Raw genomic sequence first — 15,311 nt, 5'->3', positions numbered from 1 at the left:
CAACAGCCAATCCCCATCAATAAGAAATTAATCAAATAGCAACTGAATGAATAGCAAATGAATGAAAATTCCAACACTACATTCAGTTTGCAACCCAAGAGAATGAAAAGTATAGTTCTCAAGACTTCTCTCAATAGTCCATAGGCATAAACTCTCATTTCATGTCATAAGATGTCTAACAGCCTACCCTCTTCTCTTCATAAGAATTGAGGAAATGACAGCACAATCTTGTATTGACCAAGGAGAGACCAGTGCATTCTTGTCATGCTTCTTTCTCTGATGCTTCAACCCCGTGTTTGTTCAGTAATGGCCATTATGATGCAGCCGTAACTTTTTAGTGGACATCCAAGGCTATGCCACAGTGGTTCAGGGGTGCTGGAACAATTTTTATAGTGGGGATGCTGAGAGCCATTGAACCAAACTCTAAACCCTGTGTATGATGGAAACCACTTCACACCTGGGGGTGCGGTAGCACCCCTAGTTCCAGCACCTATGCAGTGGTTCAGAATTTGTGCTGAACTAAAAACAAGAAGATCCATCCGGGTTGTAATTCAAACACATTCCTTTTTAGTCAGCCTAGTAAGGATTAATGGCCTCTACTCATAAGGGATGTTACTTCAAGATGAACATCAAGAGTGAATTTCCTTGAAGCACTGTGCTGTCAAACTTTATAATGGCCATTGCATTTGTTTTACTTTTACTTACAAGTTCAAATCAATATAAGTATGAAAATAAAATGAATTATACAGAAAATGCATTACTGAAGACTGAATGATTTTGATAATGTAGAATGAGAAGTTGCTGTACAGAATGATAGGTAAAGATACTTACAATCTACTTTCTTTGATATCTCCTATTTGTTTAACTCTTTAGAGGTCTGGGTGTCTGGACACAGAGCAAGCTTACACTTCTAATGTATGTTCTGGTTTATTTATACCCTCAGTCCACTCATGTCCCTCCAACCAAGTCAGGTTACTGTCAGACTCTTCTGAGTGTGTACTTTAAAATTACTATGATTTGGGATTCATGCATAGAGAATGTTGTTGTGTGATTGTATTGCAAGCCTTTTGTTCTTGCTGGAAGTGCCCATGCTTTGTGCGTGAACTACATATTCAATTGCTCTCTGATAGATTCAGGCTTGAGTTAATCGGTTTACTTCAGTATATCATTCTATTCCTATCAGGAACAAAAACAAATCTTAGCCTTTGCTCTTAGTCTTATAAGAAATAACATAATTACAGTAAAAATTGCTTTACTTCTCTCATATCTTATCACATCCGTAGCTTATCCAGCAAGTCTGCTGAGAGGGAAAGTCTAATTCTGTGCTTCCAAAGATTCAGTACATCAAAAATGCATAACTTGACTTTTGAAATCACATTTCATGACAAATATTTTCAAGACAGTCAGAAGGATTCTACTAATAAAATGCATTTAATTAAATAGGGAAGTTTATATTTTTGCCACCTTGCTCTTATTTATGGTTTACTGATGGATTTAATAATTTTAGACAACAACAACAGTTATGTTGGCTTCAGCAGTAATGTAAGCATTTCATAAATATAAATTTCAGTAAAGAGACAGTAAAAATATCTGTGAAAACTTAGGGAAAAAATTAGATTCTTAAATAAATTACTGTGTAGTTCATAAAATCCTGTACATTCTTCATAAAAATCAACATCTGAACCTTCGGGCTCTTTGAATTACAAGCTATTCTTATTTATTACTTTGGCAAGGAGAATGGAAGACCTTGATATATTAATTGGGTGCAGTATCTCCATTTAGCCAGAGAATAATCTAATAAAACCAGATCCACCTTCTTCTCTCCAAAATGGTACCTACACTTTTTTGTCATCACCTCCTATTGTTATCTTTAGCCTTATCAGGGCTTGATCCTGTAAACACATGTGAACGGATTGGACTCTGAGACACAGATCCTGCAAACCCTTTAGGCACATGCATAACTTTATTCACGTGTGTAGTCCTGTTGACTTCAACCAGATGTCCTGATTCTGAACTGACTTCAGTGAGACTATGCACATGAGTGAATTTACCTCTTCGGTGCTATATACAGTAACATTCATTCCATAGCATGGAAACCTTGCCTGTCAAAAGATGAGACTGTAACATGAGGCTAATGCCCAGGCAAAAACTTTGGTATGACTGAGTTAAACGCATAAAAAAATATCTCAGTTGCTTGGCTGTATTGTAACCTATCTCTCATTTTGTAAAAAGTTATGGGAAAGGGTCAGTTGTGTAGCCCAAGTTGGACCTTTACAGTTTTGTAAAAACATGTTTGGAGGACTTTTTAGGGTCTCTGGGAGCTGCTGCCCTGAAGGAGAAGGCTCCTTCTTGGATATCATCTTTAGAGGATGAGGCTCATGGTTGGGGGGGGGGGGGTGCAGCCCAATTGCTGGGGATTGGATAAGCACAAGGAACACTCTATACAAGTAGTGCAAAGAGGGGAATTATCAAGCATGATCTCCCCCCTTCTTCCCCCCCCCCTCCCCCCCCCCCCAAGAAGAAGAAAAACAAAACAAAAAAATTGCTTAATATGGGGAGGAAAGAAACACAGGCACCGGCATATCACACTATCTGAGACCCATGGCATTATCCCAACCCTAAGATAAGCAGTAGGTGATTTTCCAGGAGGTGGGGGGAAAACAACCCCTGTTCCTAAAGTGTGCCTCAGTCATAGCAGAGGCGACCGGAAAAAGGGGAGGGAGGTGGGCAGCAGCATCTTTTTCTCAGCCACTGAAACCACTTGTCAGGGCTGAGATCTATCACATTCTACTACTATGTGCTATAGGACCCCTGGCACTTCTGTCTTCCCTACTGGGAGGGCCTTACTCGGTGTGGGAAGGGGCTGGCTCTCGGGTCCAAGGCTGTGTCTATTTGTGTGTATTGGGGGGTGATCCTGGTGCTTGTCTTGCCTCCCCATTAATCTAGGATTTGGGGGGATGCTTTGTTCTCCTGCCATGCATCCTTTCTTGCTAGCTACAAGGTGATTGTAAGGAGAAAGATGAGTAGAGCGGAACTTTAAGGGGAAAAGCCACACACGTTAGTCTGGAAATTCCAAGTTAAGATTGCACTTAAGATCTTTACCACCCCCAAAGAGTAGCTGTACTGATGTGCTGCTGAGGTCACCCAAAATATCTTAATTCTTTCTTTCTGCATCCAACCTCCTCCCTCCACACCTGTTTGGAGCTTCTGTGAATGGCTGAGACATCTTGATGGAGGTTTGAAGAAGTTTGCAGTCTGCAGTGAAGACCATCCTAAATCTGCTTTCTTGGCATACTTTACCTGTAGTGTTGAACTGTGGAGAATGTGTCTTGAGTTTTGTATGGCTGTCTCAGATATGTAAATCTAAACACCACTATCCTGAGCCCAAGACATCTAAGCTACCTAATTTTTGATCCATCCCTGGAGAAATGTATAGGCCCAGATATGGCAGCTATGAGTCTATGTGAAATATCACAGCATGGCAGCACTTTGCATTTGAAGCTGTATGTTTTGGTGGGAATTGTCCTGAATGTGGTCACTTACATAGAAGAGATGCCTTTTTCTGGTTACTCTGTATGGTATTATAAAGGTAGGTGTAGTTCATTGTAGCAATATAAAGACAACGAGGCATTCAGTTGAAATACTGCAGTAGTGTACAGCCAGTCTCAACAAGATTAACATGGTCCAGTTAAATCCTGTCTTAATTTTCAGAATTACAGATGTGGTGATGATGTGCATTGTCTGAGGATAGAATTGGTTCTTTGCTTTCAGATGTTCTGTGGATGGTGATAGTGGCACAGCTAAGTTTGGTGGCTTGGAAGTGCATTTTCATGCTTTCTAGTATTACTTAATGAAATAGAGAAATGTTAACTTTGAATTTTGAAGTTTTCTATTGCATTTGAGTTTTTAAAGGACACTACTATGTACTCCTAAGTGCGCTTCCCTTAATTGCTGTTTGCAAATTTAACTCTAGTGTAACATATTTTTTTGCCTGGGAATTTCCTTAATTTTACAATCACTTCGAGAATTTTCTCAGTTACAAGACTTCAGTGGAAGTTGCAAGTTTTATGGACTCGGACCTCCCTTATCAGACTGTGCCTCCAGTGTCTCCACACATAGAATCATAGAATTGTACCGACTGGAAGGGACCTCGAGAGATCATCTAGTCCAGTCCCCTGCACTTACAGCAATACTAAGTATTATCTAGACCATTCCTGACACGTGTTTGTTTAACCCGCTCTTAAAAATCTCCAATGATGTATGTCCGCAACCTCCCTGAACAATGTATTCCAGTGCTTAACTGCCCTGACAGAAAGTTTTTCCTAATGTCCAACCTAAACTGCCCTTGCTGCATGATTGCCTTCTTCCTGGTTTCCAGGCTAGACAGCTCCCTCACAACTGGCTGCCACCTTCCTGTGTGGCTGTCTCTCATCTACTGTTCCAAATCTGGGCTCTGCTCCATGTGGGTGCCCTCATGCTGCTGCTCCCATTGTGACTTTCTTAGCTATATAGAATTTATAAACTCCATATTGGGGCCATAATGTACATGGAAGCTGATTTTAATAATTAAATCTGTCAGCAAATCTCCCCTTCCTCCATATCATCTGCGGAAAGAAAAACCCTAGTCCGAGAGATCATTCCTTGCAAAAGTCAACCGATTAAAATAAATTTGAAATTTGTAGGCCAAGCCATTTTGGAGTTAGGATGAGCCAAAATAATGTTCAAGAAATGAGATCACATCATTTTTTCCATTTTTGAACCCTTCATCTCTCAAGTACTTCATCTGATTTGCCTCAAACTTTCTAGAAATGTTCTGCTTTGGAATAAGATCACCAAGTTCAGGCAGATTGGTTTAGTTTTGGTGAGGCTGAGGGAAGTGAGTCAAAATTATGCTTAAGGCTAGATTTCACCCTGAAGGGATGATGCTATCATCTTGAAATTTAGTCAGTTTGAACTAAAATGGATTAAGTTGTTTCAAGTGCTACTCCAACCACTGAGTTGTCCTGCCAATTTTTGCAGTTTTACACTCGCTCTTTCCTGTATTTTTAAAAACTATAAGTGAAACTGATTCTATAAGGGAGGTGATGAAACTGATAAGACTGGTGGTGCTGTCAAATGTATAAAGAAAAAATAAACTGGAAATAGAAGAAAAAATGTGTCTGGTCTGAAACGTAACAGAAATCTCAGTTACATTTTCAGACAGAAGTGTTTTTTGTTTTTTATTTTTTTATTTCTTAGTTGGTGTCCCTTTTAACAATGTAGAGACTGACATGTCCTCATGGTGCAATCATGGTACCTAAATAACTTATATGATGTATAAGTGATACCAGGACAAAATATTTAATTTCAGTAGAGCATTAGGAGTGTTAAAATAACAGTCACACTACTGAAAATATAAATCAGTGATGTTGCATTTTTAGGGTATGAATCACCTTATGAGTTGGCCCTAAACAAATGGTTGACAGAACCCCCCTTCACCCTGTAGGGAGTAGTTTAAGTCAGTCTTTTTTGCCAACAGTTTAAAAGGCAAGTACTGTTGGTTTAGATCTAGGAGAGGCATGGTGAAAGCCTGCCATGGGTATGCTTTAGAGAGCCTGTAATCAAAAAGAAATGGTTGCATTCCCCTCAGAAATGCCGAAAGGAGCTGTACTCTCTACTACAGATATTGAGGTCCTTGACTGTTACATGGGAAACCAGAACATTTAAGTCTAAACATGTAACCAGATAATGTTCTGGGATCTTAAGTTTTGCTTTTAATAAGGCGTTTTATTACCTTGACCTACACTAGCATTTGTACATATGTGCTGAAATGCCTCTTGAACCTGTTTGGGGTATTTTAACACAAACTGTGCTAAATGATGTTCTGTGGTTCTTTTTGTTAAGCTGTTTTCAGATTAGATGTATGAGGTATTTCCCTTCCTCTGTCTCCCCAATTGCATTGGTCTTATAGTACAGGTAGTTGCAGAATTTTTTCTACTGATCTCCCCTTGAGCTTTTCATACGGGTTTCCTCTCACAGAAACTGGAGGGTTGTATGAAAATACTCCATTTTTATTATTAATTTTTTAAAATTTTGGGATAGTTTTAAAAACCAAACTTTGCCTAATGAGATGTCAATCTAGTTTAATAAATGGGCAGTCCTGGTTCATAAAGGCAAGGCGTTGTCAACCTGGTTGAATCCTTGTTTTTCATTGATGGCAGTACTGAATTTTCTACTATAATCTGTGGTGCTGCCAAGCTTTTTCTGTCGTCATATTCGTCATGTTGCCATCTATAACTCTATTGTCTTGATATTATCTGTTCCTTCATAAATTATAACTTTTCATGGCTACTTATGATTTTAGTTACAGTAAATTAAGCAAATTTCTAGGCAGCAGCTTTCCAAATAGTATCACCTATAGCACCTCTCATTTAATGATCTTAAAGATTACGTTTTACAAAACCTCTGTGAGAAGTATTATCCTCATTTCAGAGATAAGGAAACTGAGGTATCGAGGTGAAGTGCCTTGTATAAGGCACACTGCAAGTCAGCGGAAGACCTGACTCATAGACTCATAGACTTTAAGGTCAGAAGGGACCATTATGATCATCTGGTCTGACCCTCTGCATGCTGCAGGCCACAAGACCCTTCCCTGGACTCTGCTGTTGAAGTCCCCAATCCTGTGTTTTAGTGACTTCAATTGGCAGAGACCCTCCTGCTAGCGATCCCTGCCCCATGCTGCGGAGGAAGGCGAAAAACCTCCAGAGGCTCAGCCAATCTACCCTGGAGGAAAATTCCTTCCCGACCCCAAATATGGCGATCAGTAATACCCCGAGCATGTAGGCAAGAGTCTCTAGCCTGACCCTTGTTGGCCATTATGCTATTTATGTACCATTGCTTGGTTTTCCTTGGCTACTATGTTTTACCATTAAACCATTCCCTCCATAAACTTATCTAACTTAATCTTAAAACCAGACAGGTCCGTCGCCCCCACCGTTTCCCTTGGAAGGCCGTTCCAATATTTCACCCCTCTGACAGTCAGAAACCTTCGTCTAATTTCAAGCCTGAACTTCCCCACGGCCAGTTTATATCCATTCGTTCTCGTGTCCACATTAGTACTAAGCTGGAATAATTCCTCTCCCTCCCTTGTATTTATCCCTCTGATATATTTAAAGATAGCAATCATATCCCTGGAAGAGAACCCAGCTCTCCTGGCTCTCAAGCTGATGTTCTAACCTTTAGGATGTGCCACCAAATTAATTGCAAAATTAATTGCAAAATATTTATACCTTTTTAGGCTAAATCAGAATTAAAGTATCTCAAGTTGCTTTCCTTAAGAAGCAAGAAAGATTGCCCATGCTAAGCTCATGCCCATTCATAAGATCTGCAATTACAATTGTGCTTGTGTTTGAATTGGACAAAAATGCTACAATCTGTCTATTTGCTCGGCAAGGTGTGGCTGTAGGAGTGGAGAACGTCCTTTCACAGAACTCTACTCACTGACCTGTAACCCAAATTTCTTTTGCTCTTTTTAGGTGATTACAGACTTGGAAGAACAGCTGAACCAGCTGAGTGAGGACAATGCAGAACTGAACAATCAGAATTTCTTCCTGTCAAAGCAGCTTGATGAGGCCTCTGGGGCCAGTGATGAGATAGTACAGCTGCGAAGTGAGGTTGATCACCTCCGTCGAGAGATCACTGAGAGGGAGATGCAGCTCACCAGTCAGAAACAAGTGAGAGTTTAGAAATTCTGTTTAAAATCTCTTCATGACACTTATCTTCTTGCAAGACTCTGACTAGCTAAAAATTCTTTCTAATTTGGAGAAATAATGGAGAGTGTTTATAACTTTTATAGCAACTTGACCCTACAATGACCGCTCTGGGAGGGAGTGTAAGAATGCACTGAGATCTTTAGTATGTCCCTTTGTGGCTCACTGCAACATTGGCAAAGAATGGTGCTTCCTAGTTGTTCATTTTTGCTTGTGGCTAAAGCCATCATGAGGTATTGCTGAGATTAAAGGCAACTCTGGTTAAATGCGTAAAATACAGGCCTTGAAATAAATGAGATGTGACTTACCAGTTGATGCTGTGGATTTGCATGTAGTGTAATTGAAATGGTGAAGCTGTATCTTAAAAAGTGCATGTTTGATGTGGGAAGTGAGAATTAATGGGAGGATTTATTTTTAGACAATGGAGGCCTTGAAGACAACATGCACAATGCTGGAAGAGCAGGTGATGGACTTGGAGGCCCTGAATGATGAACTGCTAGAGAAGGAACGTCAGTGGGAAGCATGGAGAAGCGTTCTAGGGGATGAGAAGTCCCAGTTTGAATGTCGGGTGCGAGAATTACAGAGAATGTTGGACACAGAGAAACAGAGCCGGTATGGCTTTTCTCTTCATTAATCTTTGTGTAAAAGTGCTCTGTGGAATATAGTTCAATATATACATATAGAATGTGAGACACTAATTTGCACCTAATATTCATTTATATGAGGTAAATCTGGAAGATGGATATTTAAACTGATACATGTGACTCTCCAGTGATGTGTTCCCTTTCATTCCTGTGCAAGGGCACTGAATTCAGAAAATAGTTTTTCTAACTAACTTGCAAGCTATCTTTCAAACTAAACCTGGACTTCTACCATGATATGGTAAACTCATCTTTGATTCTCATTCCTTGTTCTGGTGACTTTGAATTCCCAAGCAGTAGTTCCAGCAGGGGCTGAGAACAGGATTGTGTAATGTGGAAGCATCACAATAAGATGACTGGCTACATAAACCAACATTTTGAGTTTGAGGCAAGCCTCTGAAAGTGGCTATTGATGTCCTGGCATCCTAGGAAGAGGTCAGTCCCAGAGAGGAAATCATCAGGTAACATTTTTTCCATTTTTAATACAGAGTGCGAGCAGATCAGCGTATTACTGAATCCCGCCAGGTGGTAGAACTAGCTGTTAAAGAACACAAAGCGGAGATTCTTGCTCTCCAGCAAGCACTGAAGGAGCAAAAACTCAAAGCTGAGAGTCTTTCTGACAAGGTCAGTATCTTTTTACCTTAATCTTCTATATATTCACTAAAGAAAAATGTGTCAACTCAGGTGTTTGTGATAAAAATGTAGTTTTGAGCTGAACAGTCTTTCAGTTGGAGGGGTAAATTTTACAAAAAGACTGAAGCCTCTCTTGTTGAGGATCCAATTCTGAAGGCCAAGAGCCTAGCTTTCCCATCAGTTAAATTTAACCCAAAGAGCTGATCCTGACATCATGGGTGTTAATGAAATCTCTAACTGATGTGACATCCACATTTGCGCAGCAACAGCCAAACCCCTTTAAAAAAAAAAAAACAAAAAACAAGCAATAGGTAATATTTTTTCATTCTAGCCTTTTATGTTTGACTGGTGAATTTGGATTTTAAGATCTTTGCGTCTTATAATATTTGTTCACATCTATGACTATTTATATGTATGTCTGTCCCAACTGCCTAGCTCAATGATTTGGAGAAGAAGCATGCAATGCTGGAGATGAATGCACGCAGTTTACAACAGAAGCTTGAGACAGAACGTGAGCTCAAACAGAGGCTTCTGGAAGAGGTAAGGGATACCCTGTGAGGGAATTTCATGTTATAAAAATTTATATGGAAAGATCCACAATGTGAACCCACAAAATAGTTGTTCTAGGTTTCAATGAAGCTAGAAAATTCAGAATTAATGCCAAAGATCCAGGTTGCTACTCTATCCTTCCTTAATGTTGCTGTGCAGAATAGAAAGTAAATCAAAATGGTATGTTAGTTTTCACTTTGGAGAAGGGTGGTTATCCCAGAGATGATGTCTCATCACCTATCGCAATTAAGGTGGTTTTGGTTTTGCCTCATCATAGCCTTGGAGTTTTGGTGGCTCTGTGTGCTTTGGTTGGTTGTGCGGAAAGATAGCTTCTTCTGCCACAGGTCGGGAGCAGAGACCTGAGCACTTGTAATAAATTTAATCTCACAGATCAACCAAATATGCAGATGCTTGACTTTGTTTCTAAGAAAGGTCTTTCTTAGAGAGAAATGTTGAGGTAGCTTTTGGTGTCTGTGTGAAAGGCTTGGAAAACTGGCATCCAGAAATTCTTGCTGTTGCTGTCTCCCTCACTAGTTTAGCTAGCAGATATAGAATTTCCAAAAACCAAACAAAGCAAATTACTTCACCGCTTTATTTATTTGTGTGGGTGTTTGTGTAAAAATATATTAAAAAGGCAGCATTGCTATGAACTCATGCAAATCACTGGTATTAAAAATAATAATATGGCACTTTGGGAAGAAGGAAAGATTCTGGGATTTTATAAATAGGGTAAATTAATATTTGAGCTATAAAATAAATAGATGCTTAATTTTAAGTTCTTGGAAGATGCGGGTGCTGCAAGAAACATTAACATTTGGCCCTTGTTTTCCCACTAATAGCAGGCAAAGCTGCAGCAGCAAATGGATCTGCAAAAAAACCACATCTTCCGCCTGACTCAAGGCCTGCAAGAAGCTCTGGATCGAGCAGATCTTTTGAAGACTGAAAGGAGTGACCTGGAGTACCAACTGGAAAACATTCAGGTGAGGGTCAGTAAGAGGAAAGCAAAAGGGATATTGTAACAAATAGCAAATATGAGGTTTTCAGTACATGGCCTGTCATTGTTATGTGCCATTTCCTACTACTGGATGAAGTCAGCTCTGCTTGAGTGTTTGACTTCCTGCTTGGTCTTCCATACTATCTCATCTCTGATTGTTATGCTGCTGTTTTTCTATTGCTGAGGTTTAATTTTCTTTTTTCGTGTGTGGTTCACAGGTTCTCTATTCCCATGAAAAGGTGAAAATGGAGGGCACTATTTCTCAGCAAACCAAACTCATTGACTTCCTGCAAGCAAAGATGGACCAGCCAGCCAAAAAGAAAAAGGTGGGTTAAAGGTTTGGGTGGCAGAATTCAGGAAACTAGCCATGGAGTCAATGACTGAAATCTTCATGATTTAGTTATTTACTGTGTGTTCGAAATATTTTTTATTTTTTATCCTTACTGCATAACACAAACACATTCCAGTTTAAGGAACATTATAAATGACTGAAAAAAGCTTTATCAGGCAACATGTCCGCCTTGTGGCCTGTCAGTATTTCTGTTTCCACAATAAGTCAAGTTGCAGCCCACTAAAAACACCTCTGCAGCAACTAGGGAAATATGAACCTTCCCGTTTTTTTTAACGAAAATGTACAAACAAGTTTTAAAAATGGTAAGTATATGTGAATGTATTAGAATCAGGAAGGGTTGATCTTTTAGTTAAATCACAGGGTAGGTAGTCAGGAGTCCTATTTCTAGCTTTGCCACAGACCTCAGTGTGACCCTGAATTAAGCAATTTAATCTATACCAGCTTGTGAAATGGATATAATGTTAATCTATGTCAGGGGCGTTGAAGCTCAATTCACTAGTGTTAACACTCATCGAGATCCTCTGTTAGGTGCTATAGGAAATGCAAGGTATTGGTGGTATTATACGGGCAATGTACATTGCTTATTTAAATTAAAATAAACAAAGTTCTCAACATTTTTCTCCAACTCCAATTAAAAGCCTATCCTTTTGTACATCATAATTACCACTAGGCCCTCTGGCCTGCAGTTAGTTAGTTTCCCTTTGCCTAGTTTAAATCATCTCTTACTAGGAGTTAGGAGTTGTCTGTGTGTTTCTGTTGCTAGGGCCTGTTTAGTCGGCGGAAAGAGGACCCTTCTTTACCCACACAGGTTCCCCTGCAATACAATGAGCTGAAAGTGGCACTGGAGAAGGAGAAGGCCCGTTCTGCTGAGCTGGAGGAGGCTCTACAGAAAACACGCATTGAACTCAGATCTGCTCGAGAAGAAGGTAGGGGGGGTAACAGAAAAGTTGAATCTGGAGAAGAGAGACATTTTGGCCCCAAAACTTGCCTTAAATTGTGCGTCTCTATAACAGTAAAATTACTGTCTAATTCCTACTTTGTCTGCTGCTTTGAAGATGCATTAGGGCTACATGTTTTCTGCACATTGTAACCCTTGAATGGTTACATAGAACCATGGCTGGAAACTAGCCTCATACTGGATGAGTTAACAAGTTGTATTTGTCTCTGTAGCTGCCCATCGGAAAATAACAGACCACCCTCATCCATCCACTCCTGCCACAGCCAGACAGCAGATCATCATGTCTGCCATAGTCCGCTCCCCAGAGCATCAGCCAACTCCCATCAGCCTCCTTGCTCCACCCTCAAGTCGCAGAAAGGAGTCCTCCACACCAGAGGGTAAGTCTCAAGGAGAATATGAAATGCTTGTTCCTATTCAGAATATCCACCCCCCCCCCCCTTTTCAAAACCATCTTTTCTCTTTTCATGCAGGTGTGTATAATGACATGTGCACAAGTATTGGTGAGCTCTAGGTAGCAGACTTGGAAAGTAACGTGAGGGGAATTGGAGCCTAGTTTGTATGAGGGAAAGGGGTTGTGTTACCTATTTGTGAGGGATGAATTTTTGTAAAAACTCCTGTCATAATAGAAGTCTTGGATCATCCCTTCTTGCTCTTGTTCTGCAATCTAAATCTCTGCTTGAATGAAATTTCAACACCGCTTATTTTATAAAACTTCAGTTAAAGTCTTTCTGTCTGTTTGAGTTTTTTTTAATTGATTGATTAAAAGAAATCTAGTTTTTGATAGAGAATCCTTTAAATAGTGTGTCTGGAATTAAACTTTTTTCTAATGTTTTTTTCTGCTCCCTTGTTGATGTTAGTAGGTGTTTTTCAGCAAGGAATAAATTCTCTGGGAGATAGTGAAGCTGGCTAGACTCAAAGAGCTGTGAAATGCATGAAGTAAACATACTGGGGGGAAAAAAAGGTTTTTTTGCTAACTTCTGTGTGTCTTAAGTCTCAGTAAAGACTGACAATGAAAAGTGCCAACAAAATCCATTCCAATCTTACTGTTGTTCCATATTGTGCCGCTTCAAAGTCACAATGGTCTTTGTAAAACAGGGACTCGTACAGAGGCTACGCTGCCCTGCATCAGCACAAAACAGGGCTGTTGTAGGCTTCACTCTTCAGACTGTACTTTACTTTCTCAACTACAATTCTGCATTGATCAAAAGGGTGTGTGGATGTTTCCTCCCTGGTTGGCATATCTTTACTTGTCTAAGCGGCAACTTCATTCAGCTGAGCAGAGAATGCCCTATAAAGGGGAAGGAAGGGCAGTAGGCATGAGGAGACGCATGAAGTGTGCATGGAAAGGGCAGGTACTGGGTGAGAGGAGAAGTTGGATCCTTATGAGTAAGGAATGAAGGAAGAGATGCATGCTGTCGAAAATATGGGGCGAGACTCATCAGCAAGAAGGATGCAATTGAAAATTAAGGGGCTATGCTCACATGTATATGAGAGAATTGGTATTAGGATGGTCCCTGGGTGGGTCATAACAATGGGGATTGAACCCCAGACCTCTGAATCTAAAACCATAAGCCTCTACTGCCTGAGCTGAAAGACCCAGGTCTGTTAACACTTAGAAACTCATATGTCAATGGAGGTGGAAAGAGAGCCATGCTTTGTAAGCATGGATTACATAGACTTAAGGAGAGATGTCCTCAATCATGGGTAAGGGATGGGTATGGGTAGTATGGGAAGACATATGCAGCAGGGAAAAGACTTGATATGAGGGATGAGATTTGTTCACTGCCAATCAAATGTATTGGCAGGTGTTGAGATGTGCTCATTGGTCAGCCCTGAAAGTTGGGGTATGAAGTTGGTATGGGGAAAGCATGCTCAGTATCTAGCATAGGTAAAGTGAGAGAAGCTGTGGTGAAAGGCTTGTTTGTTGGCAGCACAGTCCTTTGTGACATCTAGTCTGACCTCCTCTATAACATAGGCCATAGAACTTTCCCAAAATAATTCCTATATCTCTTAGAAAAAGATCTGATCTTGATTTAAAAACGGTCAGTGATGCAGAATCCACCATGACCTTGGTAAGTTGTTCCAATGGTTCATTACCCTCATTGTTAAAAATGTACACTCTATTTCCACCAATTTCCAAAACTGTTTAGTTTCAACCTCCAGCCATTGGATCGTGTTATACCTTTTGTCTATCCCTGTGACATTTTTCCCCCCTTCCAGAGTTCAGTCGGCGTCTGAAAGAGCGAATGCATCACAATATCCCTCACCGTTTCAATGTGGGGCTAAATATGAGGGCAACAAAATGTGCAGTGTGTTTGGATACTGTGCACTTTGGACGTCAAGCATCTAAATGTCTTGGTAAGAGCAGGGTGTGTGAGTGAATGGAGGGCAATTGAATGCTAGAATGGAGGGTTAACACTTCAAGTCATTCAGAATAGTCTCTCATGTCCTTGTTCAGTGAAGACGGTGAGCTTCTCCACCAACAGCCTTAATTACATTTTTTAGGTGTCCGTGGAAAGAGACTGTTCTCTTTATTTGGGAAAGCAGGTGACTGATTCCCTCTCCTAGCTACCATATGGTTATTTTGCCCATATTGCCTTGCTAAAAACATCCGGGAACTGAGACAGTGTGTGACTACCAGGAACTCCTCACCAGGGAAAGTATGTTGTTTTCTGGACCAGCACTGCCTCTGAGAACTGGAGAAATCACTCCAACTTCTTTCTCGCTCCATGGGAGTATTTGGTAACATATTCTGCGCCATCAGAGACTTCACGATCCAGTTCTTTCTCCCTGCAAAGAAAGATTGTTGAAAACATCAGATGGATATATTGAACAGGGGGAGGTGGGGGTGTCTCTGAGTGGCTGAATGGACTGGGCCATGTTTTCTGGTGTATGTCCTTATAAAGTTTTACTCTCCCAGAATGCCAAGTGATGTGTCACCCAAAGTGCTCAACATGCTTGCCAGCTACATGTGGACTGCCTGCGGAATATGCCACACACTTTTCTGAAGCCTTCTGTCGGGACAAATTGAACTCTCCAGGACTGCAGCTGAAGGAGCCAAGCAGCAGTTTACGTCTGGAAGGATGGATGAAGGTGCCAAGGTATAAACATGAGTCTTTGTGCCAGAGCAGGTGGTGACACATATGGAGCAGTGCTGTAATTATCCCAGATCGTGAGGCAATTTCGCTGAATTCTCTCAATATTTGCAATTGCAATCTTGTGTTACCAATGAAATTTATCCCCCAAGGATTTGCTTGCCACTCCAATTCAGAAACTTGGTGGAAATTCTGATGTTCTTTTGTGCTTGCTGTGTTTTCAGGAATAATAAGCGTGGACAGCAGGGCTGGGACAGGAAATTCATTGTCCTGGAAGGAACTAAAGTGCTAATTTATGATGCTGAAGCAAGAGAAGGTAACTTCACACCTTCAACAAACAA

General features: G+C 40.5%; 1 protein-coding gene across 7 annotated transcripts in view; it reads left to right on the top strand.

Annotated features, from left to right (window-relative positions):
• The window catches only part of CIT (citron rho-interacting serine/threonine kinase), an 89,036-nt gene that overhangs the window by 57,827 nt on the left and 15,898 nt on the right, over positions 1–15,311 (top strand). For 5 of the 7 annotated variants that reach the window (XM_054006946.1, XM_054006943.1, XM_054006941.1 and 2 more), the window contains 11 exons: positions 7,515–7,712; positions 8,167–8,360; positions 8,878–9,013; positions 9,458–9,562; positions 10,411–10,551; positions 10,784–10,891; positions 11,681–11,843; positions 12,088–12,252; positions 14,096–14,233; positions 14,796–14,976; positions 15,195–15,286. In XM_054006946.1, the coding sequence (XP_053862921.1) occupies positions 7,515–7,712; positions 8,167–8,360; positions 8,878–9,013; positions 9,458–9,562; positions 10,411–10,551; positions 10,784–10,891; positions 11,681–11,843; positions 12,088–12,252; positions 14,096–14,233; positions 14,796–14,976; positions 15,195–15,286 (1,621 nt within the window). The remainder of the gene's footprint in view (positions 1–7,514; positions 7,713–8,166; positions 8,361–8,877; positions 9,014–9,457; positions 9,563–10,410; positions 10,552–10,783; positions 10,892–11,680; positions 11,844–12,087; positions 12,253–14,095; positions 14,234–14,795; positions 14,977–15,194; positions 15,287–15,311) is intronic. The other 2 variants (XM_054006944.1, XM_054006942.1) reach the window with 1 other exon arrangement.

Source organism: Malaclemys terrapin, chromosome 16, assembly GCF_027887155.1.
Source record: "Malaclemys terrapin pileata isolate rMalTer1 chromosome 16, rMalTer1.hap1, whole genome shotgun sequence".
Classification (NCBI taxonomy): domain Eukaryota; kingdom Metazoa; phylum Chordata; order Testudines; family Emydidae; genus Malaclemys; species Malaclemys terrapin.
Note: the sequence above shows the minus strand (reverse complement) of the source record. Positions and strands in the feature narration are given on the sequence as shown.